This window comes from Carassius gibelio, chromosome B23, assembly GCF_023724105.1.
Source record: "Carassius gibelio isolate Cgi1373 ecotype wild population from Czech Republic chromosome B23, carGib1.2-hapl.c, whole genome shotgun sequence".
Classification (NCBI taxonomy): domain Eukaryota; kingdom Metazoa; phylum Chordata; class Actinopteri; order Cypriniformes; family Cyprinidae; genus Carassius; species Carassius gibelio.
Window position 1 is genome coordinate 22,709,208 of NC_068418.1, and position 24,105 is coordinate 22,733,312.

A 24,105-nucleotide genomic window follows, 5' to 3' on the forward strand; every position below is an offset into this window, starting at 1 on the left:
GAACAAAAGGTCAGCGCTGTGGATATAACGGGCTTTGTGTCCACACCCAGAGGCGCTGAGAGGTTTTACTTCATAACATCACACCCGTCACGAGAGAAAATAACAAACAGGCCTGTGCTAGGATGATACACTGGATAAATGTGACTTCAACCTGATCTGAGCTGATTTGCCAAGAGACAGCGGTGATTGGTCAGTTTTTAATCATGATTAATCTTATCATGGGTCACTTAAAGAGACAAGTCATCCAGAAATGAGAAATTGTGTCATCATTTATTCATGTTGTGGCAAATACGGATGGCTTTCTTCTGTGGGACACAAAAGTAGATGTTTTGCAGATTGTTCATGCTGTCCTTTACAATACAGAAAGTGGCATTTGTCATTCGCACTTTCATGTATTCAAAATACTGTGTAATGTTACTTACATGAGACACAAAAAACAATGATTCTGATTGATTTTATACCATGCAAATAAATGTTGGTCTGTTTTTTGACATTAAACTGCCTCATTCTTGTATCAGAAGACCTGAAATCTATTGCACGTGGGCTACTTTCATGAGACTTTTATAGTGCATTTTTTATTTTTTGAACTAGACAGCATCTATTCACTTGCACTTATATGGAAAAGAGCAGCTGGAACTTTCTGCTACACATCTCTCTTTGCGTTACACAAAAGAAAAGTCATACAGGTTGAACAAAATAAGAGTAAGTAAATGACCACAGAATTTTCATTGTTTCCTGAACACAGACAGTAAAGCACAGGTAAATTAGAGGCTTTGGGTTATTTGGTGTGGGTCAGGGGCGTGTGCTTGGCCCGCTGCGCCTGAGGACATTGACTCACCTGGTTTTAAAGTGCTGACACGCTGTATTGGCTTTTCGTGCGGGTCTGGAATTCTCTTTGGGCTGAATTCTTCTGACACAGCAATAAAAACACAATAAGAACAGTGTAATAGGACCATATACGTAAGACCATCAATAAGTTTACAGGTTTTCCTTTTCCTTTTTTTAGTTCAAGTGTGGAAGAGTGGCCCCAAAAATATCTGCACACTGAAGACACTAAACAAATCTATTATTGCATTAAAACATAAAATATCAAAGCAAGTGCAGTTTATTTTAAAGCACAAATGCACTTAACTTAGAAAATCCCTTAATGTTTTGACACTTAGTACAGACACTGCATTTTAAATTTTGTAGGTGTTGTAATTCTTCTTTAGACATTTTTAAGTGTGCAAATACTTTTGAGCCACTGTATAAAAAGCATTAGCTATATTTTTTATGTAATCATGTTTATGCTTATTGACATCTGTCTCTGAAGTCATTACCCGGTTTCCTGCTTTCATCTCTCGTGTCCTGTTTAGCGGTCACACCTGGTCTAGAGGTCATCTGCAGGTCAACAGAACCCATTTCCTGTTTGGGAAAACGAAAAGCCAGCATAAAATGACTGATATGAGGACATTTAGAGGTTCACTCAGATATAAGGGCTGGCCTAGATGGATTTTTGATTACTGAGATCTCATATGAGACTCATTAGCACCCTCTGCCTTCAGACAAACATACATTCTCAGAGAAAATTGCACATGAATAAATCTCTCTCTCTCTCTCTCTCTCTCTCTGTGCATTTTTTTTTTTACAACCAGGGACTGTTATTAATAGCTAAATGAATGAATGAATGAATAAATAAACCACAATAAACTAACTATTTCATAGTTAACTAAAACAACAACAAAAATGTTGTTGATTGTAAAAACAACAACAAAAAAACCTGTTCATTGATTATTTTTTTAAGTGACAAAAAAAGTATATATATATATATATATATATATATATATATACACATTTATATATACAGCTATGTATATATACAGCTATGTATATATATACAGTACAGCTAATGGAAATAAAATGTTTAAATTTAAATAGTAAAATAAAATAATCTAAAACTGAAATAAAATAAATCTAAATAGAAATATTAAAAAAATATAATTTTATTTATTTACTTATTTTCAACCATTACTGTGCAACTGTTCTTGTTATTTGTTTTGATGCTTTGGCAAGTTTGTGTGGAGATCATTATGCCAGTAAAACATTTTAATATGAGAGAGAATGAGAGTCAAAAAGGACAGAACTAAATGTACAGAACATTGAAATCTTGGCATCGATGTTAAATGAAGATCTTCTTACGAGCTGATTGGCTCCGGGCATCGTATGGTCATCAAAAACAATAAGTGGTTCAGTCGCCTGTAAAGCAAACCCATTTGGAGCTCAGTTCAAACTTGTCTATCTGAATTTTCTCATAATTGCAGAACATGACACTGAATAAGAAATACTAGACAATTTAAAAACAAGACATCATTAAATGCTTCATTTTTTGCGAGTTTTAGATCTCATACCTCAGATGGTGGCGCTGTAACCACACCTGTTTCCATGAAGCCGGGTCTCAGCGTGGCGGGGAGTGTTTCAGGAATAAGGTAACCATTTTTCCGGGCCACGATCAGATGGAAGGCAGTGCAGAACTCTGGGAAAGTGAGAGCACCATCCTTGTCGACGTCGCTCAGCTCCCTAAAGGACATCAAACAAGACTGTTTGAATACAAAGAGACTAAGTTCACCATACGTTAAAGAGGAATTGAGGCTTTATGTTCACCATATATGAGACAGCTCTGGAATCGGAAGCTTCGACTTGGTGAAGAAGTTTTTTGCAACAGTTCCTGAAAGCATAACCAATGCAAACTTCAAAAGTGTCCACATGAAGTCATAAATCTAACAGTATGAGATGATCTCAGACGGATCTCTCTTACCCATGATGAGAGCGTTGAGGTCAGGCTGGAGACTCCTGAACTGGTTGGTGTAGTATTCTCGCTGCTCCTCGGTGATCCTCCAGGGGTCGTCGGAGTAATCCATCTCCGCTCGCTCCACCAGCCGCTCCACAGAAGCAACCTGAATCAGAAAAACAACTGAAAAGCCTGCAGACGAAAATATTTTCCAATTACATATGCCTTTCACCGATTTCAAGGAAACAGCAGGCTCGTTGATCAGTCAATAATGAAAAAAGAGCTTCTGAATGCTTTTTATTTAAAACAAGTTGAAGTGGAAATGTACTTATCAAAGTTATGTGCAGCCTTGGATGGTGGAATGCAATGAATGATAATTTAAGCTCAACATTTCATAAGATTCATTTTTATTGTTTATTTATTTTTAAATACAGGTATTTTTCTTCTTACTATTAAACGTAATACACAACTATAGGTAAGGCTTTTGTAAGTTTATTTGATAAGGAAATTTAAGATTAAAAATACACACATAGTATATACCTGTAATAAAGTCATGTGAAAAACTTTGGACACCCTAATGAATTCCATGGTTTTCCATGTCAGGACATAATACAAAAAATTATCTGGTTCTTGGCAATAATAACTCAGATGAACAATAACTCATGACATATTGCACTGTGCCATTATTTATTTAAAAAAAAAATAAAGCTAGAATGGAAAAACCATTTGTGACAAAGTTAGGAGACCTTTACTAATAATACGGGAATTAAGAGGGGAAGTAATGGTCAGGCTCTGCTAATCAAACGCCTCTGATTTACTGATCATCGGCAAGTTTGAGCACCTCTACAAATGCAGAAGTTTTAGCAGTTTGCTGCTCTGGAGCCTTCGGGTGTGTGTTAACACAATGTCAAAGAGGTAAGACATCAGTAATCATCTTAAAGTGACACAGACATTTCGAAACAATCCATTATTCTAAAGCGAGGAAGATTATTCACAAGTGGAAGACATTCAAAACAGACATCACTTCTCCCAGAATGGACTTCTCAGCAAATTCACTCCAAGATCAGACTATGTAACGCTCAGAGAAATGGCAGACAACCCAAGAACATGTGAAGTGATAAAGTTAATGACTTTGAGAAAAATAAGCAAAAAAGAATGGCAGCAGTGTTTAGGTTTTCAAAGTTGCATCTAAACAAACCATAAGACTTCTAGAACAATGACCTTTGAACAGATGAGACCAAGGTGAAGAAGTTTGGCCATTTGGTAAAAACCTAAAGAGCATTTCAGCACAAACACCTCATACTAAAAGTCACACATGCTGGTGGAGGGCTGATGATTTTGTAACCACAGGATCTGGGAACCTCACAGTCATTGAGCCGAACATGAACTCCTCTGTATCCCAAAGTATTCTAGAGTCAAATGTGACGGCGTCCGTCCGACAGCTAAAGCTTGGCTGATATTGGGTCATGCAACAGGACAAAGATCCCAAGAACACCAGCAAATCTACAACACAGCAGCTGAAAAGAATCAAGGGGTTACAGTCAAAGTCCAGAGCTCATCCTGACTGAAATGCTGTGGCCAGAGCGGTGCAGAAACTTGAATATAAACTGGAGCAATGTTGTAAAGAAGACGGGGATGAAATTCCTCCAGAACGATGGAGGGACTGATTAAGTCATACAGAAAATGATTCATTCAACTAAGTGCAGCTAAAAGTGGATCTACAGGCAATTCAATCATAGAGTGTCCTAACTTTGTCACACTTGGTTTTTCCATTTTTGCTCAATTTTTGTTAATTAAATAATAAAACCGTGTGATGTGTAATGTGAGGTTTTATTTTCCAAATTGTAAGACCTGCCAAAGACCAGATCATTTATATATATATATACCGCACATTACTGCAGCTTGCAAACACTATATAATTCATATTTATTAATCAATTTATTACTTTTAACACTTCACCAAGCATTGTGAAATTAGGAAATGCTTGACAAAGGTTACAAGATACAGTATCATATTGGACTTTTTCTCTTCCCTTCATATTGTTTTGATGTTTTATGCTCATGTCTGTAATCATTTTGTATGCAATTTACCAAATATACCTAATAAGCAAGTCTAACAAAATATAGGGCCTGGTGTGTATGTGCCCTGATTTGTTATTACTGATATTCTAACCCAAAAAACACTTTTAAAAAGCAGTGTCATGACCTAAATCCTGATTTCGAGCCCTGATGTGTTTCCTCATTTCCTGTAAGACTGACACCCAGATCTAGATCAGATTCTATCTGATCGTGCAATCAGATGCAAAAACGAGGCGGTGTGAGGAAATGCTCACGCGTGTGATGACCGGCTGCTCCGACTGCACTTTGAGAGAGTAATGACTGGGAGAGGAGTTTTCCTGAGGAACGCTGGGACGACCCGCCACTTTACCATCATACACTGTGAACGACAATAAGAGAGAGAGTGAACATTTCAAGGTGAAGACAGCTGACAGCATATACTGTAGCGTTTCATTACTGGGATCACTGCTTTTGGCATCTAAACAGTTCGCAGCACTGTAAATGACACACTGATGCAGATGACAGCATTAAACACTATCAGCAGATGCCTGTGACATAAAAGACACACTTTCAGACTCAACTTAAACCGAAGAAGAAGAAGAAGAGTAAAAGTTTTCAGCCTGGACTTAATGGAATAATAAATGTAAAGTACTGAACGAGCATCAATTATTCAGGATGAGGTCCGTGATGGCCATGATCTTTGATATAACTGCAATCAGAAAGAATAAAAGAGGCCTGACTGGGGTTTGATCTCATGAGCGTGTTTTACATCTGAAGCCCTTCCAGAGCATCATTTCTTTTATGAGTAGATTCTGAAGTATTAATGGTCCCTGCTGACTAATGAAGAAAGCCGTGCCGCATTCAATAACACTGACGTTTCTCTGTTCACGGCCGGATTTAACAATGAGATAAAAGCTCTTTCACAACGCTGAATATCAGCACAGTATACATTCCTAACTGGGAGAATCTACACTTAATATTCATAATCGCTGGCTTTAGTTGAGATTAATAAAAAATTTGTATGTTTGAACATGACCCTGTGATAATAAACATAATTGGATGCATGGATGGATGAATAGACACATGGACGGACGGACAGACAGATATATGGATAGGATAACTTACAGTATTTTTAATATCATTTGTATATATGTAAAATGTACACAGTTAATCTCTATTGAGTTCATATGCACTGCTTCCTACTGTACTGAAGGGGGCGCTATTGTATATGTGAAAATACTGTCCTCATAGCAGTCGGCATAATTTGCATGAATTTATGATTCTGCATTTACTGCCAATATTTTAAATTTTTACTTAATTTATACTGGATTTTAACCTTGTAATTGTTGGTGGCGTGTACAAGAAGCAGTATTTCTGCTTTCTGACAAGTGCATGATAAAGTAAGTTGAAGTGCATGATTGCTTCACACTTCAGCTTCTTTTGACATTTTAGAGTGCAACGTGTCAAAGGGGACAAGCAGCAATAAATGAAGCACACTAGCATACATTATTACATTAAACGTGGTTAAATATCCATGCTCAAGGCATTTTCTCACCTCTGTGTGTGTGTATGTGTGTGTGTGTGTATGTGTGTGTGTCTGTGTGTTGCTGTCTGTGGATAAACTGAAGGTCTTGTGAGTCAACAGGTGTGTGATTAGACGAGCGTGATATTGATACGCCACAGGAGAGCAGCAATTAGCCAACTGCTTTCTGAGGGCAGACAGAAGCTCAAGGCTGAGCGCTCACACACACACACACACACACACACACACACACAGCTGTCTGACAGCATAGGTATCGAGCGACATCTACGCTCACAGTGTGTGAAACACAGCGGCTGTGTGATGTGTTCTCGTGTTATCTAATAACAGCATGACTCTGTGTGTGTGAATGTGGAAATATCTCCTTTCATATTCCCATAGGAATTGCTGGAAAAAGAAAAACTCGTTTGATGCATCATTTAAGAAGAGGTTTCGTCTTCTGTTTTAATTATCTGAATATTTACTATGCAAATGATCATCCGAGTCCAAATATTTATTCTCCACAAGGCAAAAGGATCTAAAAAATTCTCTAAAGGTAGAGTCCAGTATATGATTGCGTCAAAAAAGTGTTGTAATTCATTTTATTTCCAGCAGGCAAAACATTGCATATAATAAAAAAATAAAACAAAAAACCTTGATCATGGGGTTAGCATAGCAAATTAAAATGGCTCTAAAATTAACTTTTAGAGCCATTACATTATTTTTTCCAAAGAAATCATATTTAGCGATTATTGTTCAAAGTTTGGGGCCGGTGAGATTTTTTACATGTTTTTGAATGTAGTCTCTTCTGCTCACCAAGGCTGCACTTATTTGGTTAAAAATATAATTAAAAACAGTAATATTGTGAAATAGTATTACAATATTAAATAACTGTTTTTTATTTGAATATATTTTAAAATGTAATTTATTTCTATGATGAAAAGCTGAATTTTCAGCATCATTACTCCTGTCTTCAGTGTAACATGATCCTTCAGAATTCATTCTTATATTCTGATCCAGTATATTTTTTTAAAGAAATTAAAACTTTAAATTATTCAGCATGGATGCATTAAAACAGAAAAAGGTATCCTTTTTTTATATATATATTTTAAAATGTATTAATTTATTTATCTGAACATTTTCATGTTTAGGTTCATTTGACTGGTCTCTGTGAATGCAGAATGACTGACAGAGACTCTCACCCAATAGCGTGTCTGTTCCGTTTCTCTGTGCAGCATATGGATAGCTGCGATAGGCTGATGGTGAGCGGGGCGGGGAGATGCCAGGTGACCGTGGTGGAGACCACGCCTCCTGTCAGATACAAGTGTGAAACATATTCATTATAATCATCATTAATTACAGGAACAGTATCAAGCTAGTGCTGCACGTCATCGCTGATAACCTGACCTGTTTGTCCATGCTGGTGTCAGGGTGTCTGAGGACAGCTCTGTCTGCAGGGGGATGAGGGGCGGAGCCTGGAAGCGAGCCCAGGATGTGAGCCTGAATCTCATTGGTCGAGGGGTGATTGGGGTAACGCATCTCATGCTCGTTTGTTATCCCGATGAACACAGGAAGAGGAAGTTCTGTAGAGAAGGGGGAATGACACTATGTTCATAACAGTGTACTACTCATCCTATTTTCTGTGTACAGTGGTGTAAAAGAAGATCCACCAGGATTTCACTTTTAAAAAATATAATTATTATTATTTTTACTTTATTTTGTTTGTTTATTTTTAAATTTTATTAAATTATGACAACTTTTAAGATTGTAAAAAATTATTTTATAAATTGATTACTTCAGATTTTATTTTTTATATTTTTTTATTTTATTTTTTACGATCAAAGTGATTTTGTGGATTTTGTGTTTTTGAATTTCGTGGTTATTTTTATAATTATGATACCACATTTACCATATTATGTGTGACGCTAGATGTATAATAATGATTCATGACAGTGGGGAAAACTCTTATCAAATTCTGATACACAACTTTTCATCAAGATATTAATTAATAATTAATAGTGCTGTCAAACGTTTAATCGCGATAAATGCATCCAAAATAAAAGTTTTTGTTTACATAATATGTGTGTATACTGTGTATATTTATTATGTATATGTAAATACAAATACACACATGTATATACTGTATTTAAGAAAAAAAATAGTTTATATATATATATATATATATATATATATATATATATATACTATAAAATACAAGAAAGTGAATATGTAATTATATAAATGTATAAATGTAATTTTTCTTTCATTTTTACAAAATATAAATGATATAAATGTAGATATTTTCACACTGTATGTCTGTGTATTCATATATACATTATAAATATATACAGTGCACAGACATATATAATATGTGCTTTTATCTCATTGTTTTGATTGCGATTAACCACGATTAATCATTTGACAGCACTAATAGTTAATACAAACAAATAAATAACAAATGAATTAATGAAAGCAATAATAATGGGAATTAAATTTGCAATTTTTTTTCTATCAAAATGACATATTTTGTGGCTGTAAATGATATTTTGTCACACACTAGATGTAAAATAATCATATGACAGAAAAAAAAATGGTTTACATTTTTTTTGTAATTTGTAAGTTTACAATTACATTTTTAAACAAGTTAACTTTAGTTATGAAAAATGAAATGTGTCAGTAATGGTATACAATTTTTTATCAGACTAATTTTGTGGGTTAAATAGAAAATTATGCAGGATTGCAAAAGAAAAGAAAAAAGATTTTGCATTGTTTCACGTTCACAGAATTGCGAACAGCCTGAGGGATCAGCTGGTTTAGCAAGAGCTAAACTTTGCACAAAAACAGGAGCAGGACGAAGAAGCGCTGATCTAGAGGATCTTCTCTGAAAAGTAAACATAACCTAGCCAATCATCTCTCAAAGGAACCTTTGAGGTCATCTTGATAAATGTGTCTTTTCAGTCAACAAACTCATCTTTATGCTCATCTGTCCACAGTAAACGGAGCAGATAGTGAGATTTGTGGGTTAAACAGAAGCTGCCGTGAGGTCACCTGAGCTCCTCTCTCCACTGTGAGGGTCTTCTTGAGGAACAGTCTGTACCAGGATTAAAGACTAATCCAGCTCCGGCAGGGTGGCCTGGAGCTGTGCGGAGCTCTGAATTAGCCTAGCGCTCAATATCACAGTGTTTAAGTAAATACATTTAGGAAATGAATGTTTTGCCTCTGCTGAGTTAATATTTGATTTATTTTCTGAGCTCAGGCCCAACAGTTATATAGCAACATTTTGGATAATATTATTGAAACTGGAAACTAGTTGTGCTTGCACAAGGAAAACTCACTGCTATGATCACTGTGGAGTTATTAAGATGTTCAACAGGAAACAATGGTGCTCACAAATAAAGTGATTTGCTTATTTAACAAATAATATGCATAATTACTCATTTTTCTGTTGCATGAGCAACATGTTGTTTTAAACAAAAATGCAAAGAAACCTGTGATCATATAGATTGAAAAACATCAAACAATTTTATAAACGATACTTTTTATGAATAATATTTTTTACCCTAATAATAATAATGAAATGCATCATTAAAAATACAATAAATAAAGATAATACAAATATTACTAGTATTATTATCATTATTAGCAGAAAAAATAATGCATTAATAAATAATAAATATGATAGATTTAATTAAAAACAACATAAATAATATAACAATCGTCATCATAATATAGTTTGAATACATGTTTTTATTTTAACTGATTTCTTAAGCAGAAATAATTATTAATCGGCTATGCATATGCAATTTATAAATAATTACTTTTATAGTAAGAAATAATATGAATTATTACCATAATTAAACAAATAATTTACCATCAACAACAACAACAACAATAATAATAATAATAATAATAATAATAATGTATATTTTGTAATGTCCTTTTTTATGCAGAAATTATAAACAATAATTGGTTATGGATATTGGTTATTGGATCTGACACTGTATTTTTTATTTATTGATTTGTTTCTTTGTTTGTTGATTTTTTCCCCCTCAAGACCCAACTTAAACTGTAATACAATTGTATTTTCTTTGGTGGATTCTAAAGTAAACTGAAATAAAAATGAATTAATAAAAAAAAATGAATAATGATGAGAAAATAATATCTAAATCTTAAGTAATTAAGCTTTCAAATTATGTATTGCTTATCAGGTTTCTTTCATAATTTGTCAGTAAAAGCACTACTGTAATGCCACACAGGAAAAAGTGAACTTATGTTGGTAAAATACGGATTTAAAAGGCAAGACCATAAAAGGAGGCCCTCACAAGCGTTTGGGGTTTAGATCACACGGCTCGTTCTCAGCAAGTTTTGGCTCAGCGTGTGGCGCTCTCTCCGCGCAGCACGGCCTCTGTGCGTTATCCCTCTTTAGTGCAAATCCAAGCACACTAGGGCAAATCCCTGATCCCGTTTGTTTCTGCGAGCACTTACCACCTGCGACGCTCTCCAGACGTACCGGCAAACCCGTCTGCGCCGCGGCCATCAGCTTCAGAGCCACGTAAAACTGTCCACAGCCGAAATAGCCAAGCCGCTTAGCACCACACACCTCTGTTACCTGATATAAAAAGAGAAAGAGGGAGAGATTTATTCATCAATGGCCACATAGACACTTTAAAATCACAGAATATATACTGGTTAAGTAAATTAAGCTATTTCAAAGGCATTCATTAATGTGAAGTGGACTTCATGGATTCTTCCTTAATGTGTGAAATTGCCAGCATGGGAAAATGAAAAGATAATAGCTAAATCCTCATTATCTGCTGAAAAAAGTGGAAAGAATAGCCGGGTTGAAGATAAACCACACTCTGAACAGGCTGAATTTCACTTTTATCTGCACTTCTGTAATTGAAAACTGGTATTGTAATGAAAGCCGCGGGCGCAAAAAAGAAACCGCGCGTCCTGCAGGAAGTGTTTAACTTTAAACACAGACCTTCAGATTAACAACGCATCTCACTTTAGACAGACGCAGACGGTAAAATCCTGAAAACACATGCTGGTATTGACTGGTTTAAGATGGGCTTGCCCAGAACCTCTCTAACAGCTTCAACAGACCAGCCAGAACAGGTTTAGACCAGCTAAACTAGCTTGTTTCATTTATTTATTGATTGATTAGAGTAGCAAATTAACATATTAGAATGAATTATGAAGGAAGGCATAACAGGAATAAATTACATTTTCAAATATAATCAAATAGAAAACAGCTTCTTTAAATTGTAATAATATTTTACAATATTATTGTTATTATTGTATTTTTTATCCAATAAATGCAGCCTTGGTGAGCAGAAGAGACTTCTTGAAAAACATCACAAATCATACAGAGCAGAAACAGACATGTATTTGGAGTGAAACAAGATATAAGGCAAGTCTTTATTTTATGCATGCAATTTTGAAAGAATGGTGAAAAGCTGGAAAATAAAAGGGCTTGATGATGTCAGAAGAAAATTAAAGTCGTTTTAAACGTGGAACGAGTTTGCACTTAAAGTTTTATGATTACAAATTGGAATAATATTCAACAACAAATAATTTTAAATAACAACACAAATATGCATACATTTTATTTCCTCAATTCCAGAAAAGTTGGGACATTTTGTAAAAATGCAATAAAATCAAGAATCTGTGATTTGTTCATTCTCTTTAACTTTTACTTAACTGACAAAAGTACGAAGGAGAGTTTTCAATAACCAAACTAAAAATATTTTGTAAAAATGAACACATTTTGATTTTGAAGAACAAAAAAAGAGAATGCACAAATCACAGATTCTTGATTTTATTGCATTTTTACAAAACGTCACAACTTTGTACAAACTCTGAACCCAAGTCTAAATCATGTCTGTATCACTATCATGAAGTACTATGAAACATAAACTACAATTTCCTCCTGGGAAAAAGCACATAGTGGCACTAGAGTCATTGTTATATCACTCCACACTGCTGGAATCCATCCTTCCGTAAAGACATAATCAATAGAGTTCAGCTCTGTCTTCTCACACACACAGGAAAAGATCCGTTTGCTTTAAAAAGCAGCACATTGTGTTGTGTGCTGTTAAATATAACAAAAGCCTGCGTGGAGCCAAACGGGTTTCCTTATTGAATAACCAACTTCTCTTCATGCAAGTAAGGTCATGCTTGTTCTCGAAACTCTTATCTCACCGGCGGCGTTCCCTCTGTCTTTCCAAACATTATCTGAAGAATTTACTGTGCTGTGCTGAAGGTGAACTTTAGCCAAAAATGATTTAAACTGAAAACCTGCTGCAATATTCTCATCTAATCAATGGCAGGGGTCCGGCAGGTCAGGCTTTAGACGGATGGAACGCAAACATGCTTATTTCTAAAGGACGCTGAGACATTCTGACCTGCTTGCAAACGTGAAGAGAGTCGATTTCCACACAAATAATGAAATATTCTCTGAACATAACATATGAATTTTATGAATTTGACATTATTACACTTCTAGTAATAATATATGGCCATCAACAAGATTTCCAGTATGCCAAGAAAAACTACATCCAACATGAGAAACTGTAAAGAGGCATGATCAGGATCACAGTTAATGTTTAAATAAAGTATAAAAAAATAATAATAATTTGTTTGGAATAAACAGAGAAATAATTATGAGCAGATTAAATATAACTTTTATTTTTATTATTAATTTAATAATGATAATTCTGTGTAATTAAAATACGCAACTGAATGTATAAAATTATATATATATATATTTTTTTTTTTTTTTTTTTTACGTTTATGAAAGTAAATACACATGCGCGCGTGCACACACACACACACAAACACACATATATATAGGGTGGTCAGTTTCACACATTAATTAATTTGTTTATGAAAAAATAACACAATTAAAATATTGTGTTATTGTTTAAATAAATATAAAAAATATATACTGCTATACTATGGACATTTATACTATAGATACTGTATACTATAAAACTGGTAAAATTAGTAAATTAGATTGTGCTACATTACATAAGCACATCAAACTTTAAAAATTAGAAATGACTCTAAACTGATATTATTGTAGGACCCATACATATTTATTTACAAAATAATGCATTGGTATTAAGCAAACCTTATCTCATTGTATAACGTAAGCTGCAGGGGATTCTGGGATGTGTTAATGTCCTCACCTTCATACTGAAATAGAGGATTAGATTAATTATTTTAGAAAAATACTCTGATTGTAAGAAAGTTAATCATATCTTCAGCTACACATGAAGTGATAGTACACGTTTTGGTGGAGGAAGCAGGGTTTGGATGTTAAGTTTTCTCATGAGTGTAGAACAAGCGCTGTGATGCTGTGATAAGAGCGGCTCTGAAGTCAGCTGTTACTGTGACTGATGGAAATAACAATGACTTCTGACAAGAGACTCACGCGCTCTGAGCGTGACCCAACTGCTCGCCTTGAGTTCGAGAGAACGTGTGTGTGTGTGTGTGTGTGTGTGTGTGTCGTTTAATCATCTGTCAGTCAGTGTTACTTAAGCCTGACCTGCATTCGCCCGATCTACACAGAGCACATATAATCTTACTCTATACATGTACATGTCGGAGGGAGGATAATAAAATCGGTTAGAAACCTCCCCACCGAACCCTCCTATGGGATGCTGGGATACAGGAGGTCAGCTGACTGCAGTTCCTCTCAGGTCTCAGTGCTCCTGCTTTCTTAAACGTTTGTCCAGCATGTCTTGCCTTCTGACAGGACGTGATTGTATAAGAAAGGCAAGAGCGACATTTATACAGATTAGTATACAAATGAAAAAAAGATGAATTTACCAATAACGGTAAATGTAAAATGAAGATACATTTATTCTGGGTTTTGTCTTAGCAAAAGATTCAATCAACATGCTGAGATCTATGGAAGCACATTTTGGGTTTAAAATATAAATAAATTGCAACTATATTTCACAATTATGACTTTCTTTCGATTTATTTTTATTTATTTATTTATTTATTGCAATTCTAGAGTTATATATCTTGCAATTTTAAGGCTAAATTTTGCAATCCTGACTTTTCCTTCTTCAGAACTTCCCTCAGTTTATATCACAATTCGGACTCTTCTTTTCACAATTGGAAGTTATCACTCAAAATTGCATGAAAAAGAGTTTATAAATTGCAATTCCAATTCTTTCTTTAAAGAAAATTGCAAGAATTGCAAGAATTGCAAGAAAAAAAGTCAGAATTTAGAGATAAAAAATGTATTTTCACGGGTTTATTTTTTAATTCTGTGGCTTCCATAAAAATGGTCTTCCATAATAATCCACTAAAAAATATTTCAATAGATATTAAGAAAATGATATCTATAATAATACTGAAGTGTTATTGGTCAAATGGCAGATTTTTATTTTTATTTTATTTATGAAAAATCATGTGGTTATAACCTATAAAATACACAAATGATTACATAATAAAAAAACACTATTAAAAAATCTAAACTTAAAGCAGCTCTTTTAAGACTACGTAAATGCTGTTTACAATTATGCTGATTTATATTCAGCTGATCATAACTCAACTGGAAATTAACCTTGAGCTTCTGCAAAAACACTACATAATAATAATAATAATTATTATTATTATTATTATTAATATTATTATTATTAAACTTAAAGTGTTAGTAATGAAAATTAAGCCATAAATTACTCCAGACAAATTCAGTTGTAGTCATTTAAAAAATGGTCTTTGATCTTTCAAGCTGTTTGATGCAACTCAGTGGCTGTTGCACTGCATAGGTCCACGAGAAGTTTAATAAAAAACGCATCCATTAAAAAAAAGTGTCTCATACAGCTCCGGGGGGTGAACAAAGGCCTTCTGTAGCAAATCGATGTGTTTTATTCAAAATGTAATAGTCACTTTCTAGCTAATCTAGCTTGCGCTCACAGTTGTAAACAAAGCAGTTCTGGGGGAATGATGTATTAGGTCAGCTTTGCGCATTAAAGGGATTATTACGTTTTTAATATGGATATTTTTCTTACAAAACCACATCAATTCGCTACAGAATGCCTTTGTTCACCCCCTGGATCCATTTTTTTAATGGATGAGCTTTTTAAGTTTTGGGTGAACTAACCCTTTAATTAATAAAATATATGATAAATTATTACTTTTATAAAATATTGTATTATTATGTCGTAATTTATAATAAAAATTATCAAATAGTCAGCTGCTATTTCAATCATCAATGAATGCTATTGCAACTAAATAAACTCCTTCATAGCATATTCTATAGACACACCATTGATTCAATAAATCTTTGTGGACAGGAAGCTGTATTAAATCCATTCCTGTACAACCGGATCAAACGCAGCTCATGTACCTTCTGTTTCCTCCATCTGGAGTTGGGAAGTGATTTCACAGCGTCCCATCACAAATGTGCAGATGCCAAAACAGTTTTTATGCCGCTGGCAACGGACATCACTTCACATGACACACCCCATTAAATTATTATTTCTGTCGCAAAATGGTGTTTATTATGTTAAATAAAGCTCCAGTGTGCAACTCATGCACAGTGTGCAACAGCAGCCAGTGCCATGAACCATTCAGATCTGAAATGAAAATGTCTTTTATTTATTTTCTAATTTAAATTGAATTTAATGAGCAACAAGAATTGCGCATTTAAAGGGGGGGTGAAATGCTATTTCATGCATACTGAGTTTTTTACACTGTTAAAGAGTTGGATTCCCATGCTAAACATGGACAAAGTTTCAAAGATTAAGTTGTACATTTGAAGGAGTATTTCTGTTCCAAAAATACTACTTCCGGTTTGTCACAAGTTTCGGAAAGTTTTTTTCGAGTATGGCTCTGTGTGACGTTAGATGGAGCGGAATTTCCTTAAATGGGTCCTGAGGGCACGTTTGCCGGAAGAGTGCGCGCTCCCGTATAGCAGAGCAGAGAGAGGCTGTGCACAGACAATCACTGATCAGAGCGAGAGCGTCACGAAAAGTCACAAAAGAAGTGTGTTTTTGGTTGCCAGGGCAAGACAATCCTGCACAGATTACCAAAAGAGAAACAGCATTAAGGGACAAGTGGATGGAGTTTATTTTTACAGAGCATCAACGGAGTTGTGCAAGTGTTTTTGTTTGTTCCCTGCATTTCGAAGATGCTTGTTTTACAAACAAGGCCCAGTTTGACGCCGGATTTGCACATCGTTTATTTCTTAAGGATAATGCAATCCCAACAAAAAAGGGTCACGATTGTGTGTTGGAACCGCATGCGGTGAGTAAAACTGCTTCAAATATCTCTGCCTTCTTGTTAGTGCGTCCGCTTTCTCTTAACAATATAATAAAACTAAAGACTTTTTGGAGTTATGAAGGATGCAGTACTACTCTATAGGTACTCAAGATTAACAGGATATTGAGCGAAAAGAGCATTTCACCCCCCCTTTAATTTATATAGTTACTATTAAAAGTGTTTAATATTTTAAAATAATGATTTATAATACATTTGAATCATTAAGTTTAATAATTATTATTATTAAATTATTATTATTTGTTATTTATACAGTACCTTTAAAAAAGCACTGTTGTTCATTTAAAAATAAATCACGATCAGTACATTAAACTATTATGAGCAGCATTTGAATTCAAATGTGCATTTAAAATTGTGATACAACTGCCATTCAAAATAAAATCTAAATAAATGATGAGTTTGGATACATTCATATGTACTGTACTGATCTAGCAGACTCTTTTATTCAAATACAGAAGTTCACAAGAAATTTGTCTGAACGTTTAAAACGTTCGAAGATAAACAGATGATACCAGACGACAGTGACAACGGTTGTTGAACAGGTTGGTCCGGTCCGGAGACCAATGACAGCATTTGAGGAAGGAACTGGGTGTGTTTGCATTATAAGGATTGCAAATGCTGCGCTAAAGTGTCACAGAACATTTCCTTGTGAGTGACAAATGTATTCTATTGCTACTATTACTATTAGAAAAATACAGTTATAGTCAAGCACACGCTAACACTCTCCGCCAAGAGACAGATGGAGACTGCTGCAAATACCACAACAGACTTATTCTACTGTTAGCAAGACGCTAAATCTACAAGACACCTGTGCTGTCATTTACATGAAGAGCTGTCAGTGTGGTCTAGAATGACCAGATTAGCAACCAACCACCCTGAAATGTCCTAGCAACATACTTCAGCATCCACAAAGAGCACCTACAGTAGCAACTAACTCAAAACTATTCAACAAACTTTACCAAGCACATAGCAATGCCCTGGCAACCAACCAGACATCCCAAAGAAAATGCATAGCAAGATGCTAAAATAACATTCAGCACACATAAACTAGGGCCCTACGATTTCTGTCATGGTGTCGCAATATTGACAATAATTGCGATATTCGAAGCATGAAATATTGACATTGTGCTAATTTAGTGTGTGATTTACCATTATTACTGACTTGTGCTATATAGTGCTGTTTCAAAACACTAAAACTGCACTCTAATGTTGCCCTTATAAATACATCCTCTTTTAAAGGAAAAAAGATAAATAACTTCCAAGGTGATTTCATCAAAACACTTGTTGAACAGCACTAATCATCAGCACTAATGCATCTTGTAGAAAAGACCAGGAAATAAAAGAAACAAGTAAAAAGAGGGACAAAACTGATATCATTTTGTAATTAAAGGGAGTACTTGACAAAATAGCAGAGCATCAACAAACAGTTCAAGAAAAAAAGAAAAAAAAGACACCCTAATGACTATGAAATTCATCACACTGTGTCTGACGCTTCCAGCTAATGAGGCCTTTCAAAATGTTTTTGTGCATGTGGTTGTGTGTTTGCCCATCCTAAATTGGTTAAGTCAGTATGGGTCGCCAAGCCAGGGCAAACGGACAGGAAACAGAACAGAAGGACATGCTGGACTTCCTGTCTGTGCAGGAACACAATGAGATGATTCTCCCAGCACACTGCAGCAACGCTCTCGGCCAAAGCCTGCTGAGAAAACACTTCATTTAATCGCCTGAGTTTGTTTGTGTTTACACAAGATTACTTGTGCCTGAAAGTCCATGAAATATGAGCCAGAAACCAAAGATCTTAGAAATCATCTTCTATATGTTAAGAGTTAATACACTAAAGTTCAAAAGTTTGGCGTCTGTACAATTAGTTTTGAAAACTTTTTTTAAAACAAAGTCAAATATTAAATATTGTGAAATATTTTTACTTATATATATATATATATATATATATATATATATATATATATAAATTATTATTACTGATCCAAAACTTTTGGATAGTAGTGTATATCATGAGAAAAGTAATTGATGAATTTTTTTTTCGTTCAATTTTTTTTTTCTTTTATAATAAATATGTATGATAGACTATGAAAACAGTATAAAGCTTCCCCAGTCTAAAAAGACTAGGCCTGTTGAAAATAAGCTGCAAAAACCTCAGTTGTCAGATTAATATATTAACACATGACCATCCAGTTTAACACATCAACAGTGCCAACCGGGTGTTCAGAAACGTGACCCAGTCACAGTGAGGTAATAAGTAGGACAGATAGGCTAAGACTAATCCTAATCACCAGAATAACTCACAGTGAGTAAAATGTGAAATGAGCAAAGCAAAGGCAAAGCACATGCAAAATGCCTATTTACATTTAAGTCTTAAAGGTACAGTAGCAACATAATGTTATTCAGCGTTAAAACACAAAAGTTTTAATTAAAATAAATAAATAAAATTGCATGAATAAATACGAAATTGTACGAACTTACTGCAGAAAAACCAACCTGAATTATTAAGACTTTTCATTTTCGTTTATTTTAACTTGATACTAAAATTAGAGTTGTTCCGATTCCGATACTAGTATCGGAAATATCTCCGATACCACAACAAATTCTGGCATCGGCATCAGCGAGTACATGAACCCATATACCGATCCGATACCATTTTCTTAAAAAAGACCTAGTTATGACCGCAAGCTTTGCCTAACCGCTGCACGGTTCTTCTTCGCTGCTCAAAATGCATTGAAAACACAGGAAGTTGTGCTGTGTTGCCACAAGCAACCCCTGTTTAGAGCAGCGAAGAAGAAATGAAAACGCGTTAGCAGCCCTTATCTATATATGACTGGATCACTCATCACATTCTAAACTGCCAAAAGACAGTGAAGCCGCTACTATATTATAGATCAGTGGTTAGCAGTATGTCTCTGTAGTACCGGTAGTTACAGACTCTCGAGTATATTCAGTACCGGCAACTGCGTTCAGTCGCTTCCGTGTAAGTCAAAACGCAGGGCTCCAGACAGTAGCCGAATATATACTAGTGTCTGTGAATATTAAACTGCAAAATACTATTTAAATATTACTCCCGCAAAATCTACATCTCTGTGGGTGACTGGCACAGATGCGCGAGAGCTCGCTGTTTTGTAGTCTCTGCTGTGTGTCATGAGGACACGAACGCATAAACCGTCACTTCATGAGAATTTACCGTTTCATTTGAGAATACTGTCATATCATAAACACAGACACTCAAAGATCTTCATGGCAGCCCATTAAAATAAATGTTTGGTTTACATGAGTAAATTGACAATATATAAAGCTACTGTTGTAGCCTACAGTAATAATAATACATCTCTATAATAATAATAATTATGCCTAGATGGTTGCTTGTTTTTTACTTGTTTTTTACTTGTTAGAGATTATCTGATTAATAGATCTTTTTTTATATTCCTAGACTTATTTGTTGCAGTTTTTTTATACAGTTATATTGTAAAACTTAAATACCTTTTTTAGTTTGCGGTGTTAGATTTTTGGCTGCATTTGAAGTTCTTTTTTGCATAAGAAAATAAATAATACTGTCAAATTCATGTTAGATAATAAAAATACTGTAATAAATACAGTAGTTCACCATGTATTTGTTCATGTTTTATTGAGGGATCTGTCTGAAGCACACCATAAAAAAATTCTAGCAATTTACACAGGGCTAGTAGTATATACAGCTGTATATACAGATATACACCCAGGTATCGGATCAGTACTCGGTATCGGCCGATACCCTGAGCCCAGGTATCGGAATCGGTATCGGGAAGAGAAAAAGGGTATCGGAACATCTCTAACTAAAATAACTAAACCTGAAATTAAATTAAAATAATAATGACAAAAATTGCAACAAAATTCACTAAAATTGAAATGGAACATAAAAGTTAAAAACGAATTCAAACTGTTCATAAAAGCTTTAATAGTATATCAATAATATGAAAAAACCTAAACACGGTTCTTTATATAAATGTGACTAAATTTAAGACTAAAATAAAACTAATACGGTCAATGTAAATTTCTTGCTGGTTTATCAAACAGATTCTGTAAACCAGAACAACATGCAAACTTTTCATGGATAACTGAAGTGAAATGAGGTATTATTTGTGTCCCGCCTAACAACCAGTCCTGTGAGCCCGTCCAGCCCAGTGTTATCTGTGTGTGAAAGAGACAGCACCCTTCCTGTCATCCTGATTTCACATGCTCACACAGCCCTTCTGAGTATTTAAACACCACCCACAGCATTAAGACCGACTAAACACAAAGGTAAACACCTTTCACATGACTCATGTGACGTGTCAAATGACACATGACGCATCCTAGTGTTTACTACAGTAAAAATGCCTGGTAATACAAACATCAGCAGAAAATCCTCACCCCAAATTATGATGTTTGTCAGGAATTAAGTTCCAAATGATTTTAATAATGAATCAGTGTCATACAGAAGTGTTTTTACACTGGTTAAATCAGCAAACATCTTCAAAACAAGCACATGACCATAAATTCAGCCTTTTACTATGAAATTATTACTGTGAGTTACAACAAGATAAATCAATATCAAGTCAGAATATGTATATATATATATATATATATATATATATATATATATATATATATATATAATTTTAATTAAATTAATAAAGTCTTTGTACTGTAGAATAAAAATTTTATTAATTTCATAGCTTGTTTTCCATTCTTAGTGCATTTGATGTTGCGATATGTTAGTGGGATTTACCATAGTATTAAATGATGGCCATGTATATATATTATATATATATATATATATATATATATATATATATATATATATATATATATATATATATATATATATATATATATAAAATTTTAATCGGTAGTCTTATATTACCTAAAATGCCTAATGTAATGAATTACATTTTAAAACTATAGTACATTTCTGTCATGCTTGGAACCAGTAACATAAGTAACACTGGTATATTTGAAGCAATAGCCAACAAATACACTGTATGGGTCAAAATTATAAATTTTAATTTTTAGCCAAAAATCATTAGGATATCAATTATAGATCATGTTCCATGAAGATATTTTGTACATTTTAAATCTTATATTTTGATTAGACAGACAGAAATATATTCTTCGACTTTATTAATGTATTAATCCTGTGAGGCAGATTACACATAAATACAGTAGGCCTATAATATCTAGAATGACTTTATTTTCATATAATCTATATAATGAATCTAGTGTATATATATATCAAAAAGTATCATGATAGTGTAATGTGTTTTTGGACATGGCAATGCCATGCAATTCCTTAATGCATCTTGTCAATAGTGTGTGAATATATGGTACTCATTCAATTATTGTATACATATCAGACTATAGTATAACCATCTGATATCATCACTGTGCCATAAACACTTTCAAGGCACAAGCAGGTCCCTCAGCTTTCCTCTTTCCTGAACACACCGCCACATACTCAATGTACATCCAGACACAGCAGATATCTGACCCTGGAGCTCGTTGAGGGGTGGCGGTCAATTCCGCGGAAACTCACCTGGTGCAGCGTCTCGGCCGGCAGCTGCGACGCCCGGAACAGCTCCGCCACTTTCCCCGCCGCCAGTTTGCCGCTGCTGTCGGGCTGACAGAGAGCGTACAGCCCCGAGAAACATCTCTGCTCAGTGTCGCTCAGGGAAATGAAGGTCCCTCCGGTGCCCGCGGCGGATCCCTGATCCATCCCCGAGCGTGAGCCGCAGACGTACGGCCTCTCCGTGGCCCTGTGGCAGAGGGACGGAGAGAGGCAGGGAGGGGCGTCCTCTCTGCGGTGCTCCAGTACAGATTCGCTCACACAAACACACAATGAACTCAGATGAAGATTAGCCGATTCTCTCTCAGTACCACATCCGACCGCAGAGAGGCGCCACAGAACCACACAAACTCTCACTGCACGCACCAGCCTAAATATCCCGAGGTAAAAATTGCATTTTGATTAGATATTTACGTTGATATTTATTTATTTTTTGTCGCAAAGATGTACATTAATAGATATTTAGACTTTAAATGTAGGCTAAATGTTTTCATTTACATAGTGTTTAAGTGATTAAGAATTTGTTTATTCTTGCTTTAAAGAGTTTTTTATCTTCATATTGTATACAGATACAATATGAAGATATTTTTGTTAATATTTTAAATTTGTTTGAAGATTAAAATGTATTTAGACTAGACTATATTTATTATTTATTTAACATTTATTTAATATTCTATTTATATTTAAATGCACAAAGACATAACATTTGCATTGTATTTAAATTACATCTAGTAATGACTAAATATATGAAATAGATTTACATTTCATGTTGAAGATTTAAAAACGTCAACGTCTGTACTTAAAATGATGCTTTTTTCATAAATATTTATGCATAGCTACATTTTATGTTAAAATTTTAAAGACTTTTAAATTTGTATTTAAAACCTTACCTTCATATTAATATTTATATTTACATTGTGTTCAAGATTTAAAGACTTGGGACATACATTTGCATTAAAAATGTTACATTTATATGTATAGTACATTGTCATTTAATTCAGAAATGCTCATTTCATATTAAAAGCATGAAAAAATAATGACATTTTAAAATGGCATGCAAACGAGGCTTGCTTATTTACTTATGTTTTATTTATGTTTAGAACTTGAAAGAGAGTGTGCAATTTCAAAAAGCAAACTGGATTCATTTTTATGCATTTGATGTGAATTATTGAGACAATCAATAATGAACAGGCCACAGATATGTAGAATACTAACTATGAACCCTATTAATGATTTCCCTTTGAGTTTGAAAGAGAATACATTAGATCTTTACTGCCATCTTGTGTCAGGCAAATCATAGCTCATTTATGAACTACCATCATTGTACACACATATTTTATTTCTACTCATATATATTTCTTTCCACCTCAGGTCGGGTTTGGCTTGGCTCGAGTTAAGGTGTTTTGTGTAGGCTACTTCCTATTACAGTAAAAATTCCTTCAGGAAAATGATGAGATGATGAAGGTACTGTAGTTCTGGGGTGTTGCCTGTCTCATGTGAACAACAGTTCACTCAGGTAGCAAAGCGTGACATTTTATGACATTTATATGTAACAAACAGCGTCTCATAAGACTTTATATCCTGTTTGGAATGTATTGATGTGGAAAAAGTAGTTGAAACAGCACTAAAATCCTAAAATCCTTGGAAAATGTGCTTTTGCAAATATTAACAGGAAATATCTTATTAAACCTCCTGAAAACAAGACATTTCTGTGAAATGCTCAGCGGATGTATCTTGAATTAGGTTTATTTTTCTCACCCTGTCGGCAAAGTGTTGTTTCTTGTTTTAAGCATAAATTGAACAAAATTTAGTCAAGGTTATGCATAGAAACTTGCCAGGGGCTGAGACGAAACACATAATTCAGGATCTA

The 24,105-nt window shown here is 34.4% G+C and overlaps 1 protein-coding gene across 3 annotated transcripts in view; it reads right to left on the reverse strand.

Annotated features, from left to right (window-relative positions):
- Positions 1-22,505, reverse strand: part of reps2 (RALBP1 associated Eps domain containing 2) — a 43,629-nt gene extending 21,124 nt beyond the window's left edge. The window contains exons 1-11 of one of the 3 annotated variants that reach the window (XM_052594540.1): positions 22,206-22,505; positions 10,829-10,952; positions 7,751-7,926; positions 7,546-7,654; positions 5,100-5,203; positions 2,795-2,933; positions 2,641-2,704; positions 2,388-2,556; positions 2,179-2,235; positions 1,320-1,404; positions 839-910 (exon numbers count right to left, since the gene is read on the reverse strand). In XM_052594540.1, the coding sequence (XP_052450500.1) occupies positions 839-910; positions 1,320-1,404; positions 2,179-2,235; positions 2,388-2,556; positions 2,641-2,704; positions 2,795-2,933; positions 5,100-5,203; positions 7,546-7,654; positions 7,751-7,926; positions 10,829-10,952; positions 22,206-22,385 (1,279 nt within the window). In that variant the 5' untranslated portion in view covers positions 22,386-22,505. The remainder of the gene's footprint in view (positions 1-838; positions 911-1,319; positions 1,405-2,178; positions 2,236-2,387; positions 2,557-2,640; positions 2,705-2,794; positions 2,934-5,099; positions 5,204-7,545; positions 7,655-7,750; positions 7,927-10,828; positions 10,953-22,205) is intronic. The other 2 variants (XM_052594539.1, XM_052594538.1) reach the window with 2 other exon arrangements.
- Between the last annotated feature and the right edge of the window lie 1,600 nt (positions 22,506-24,105).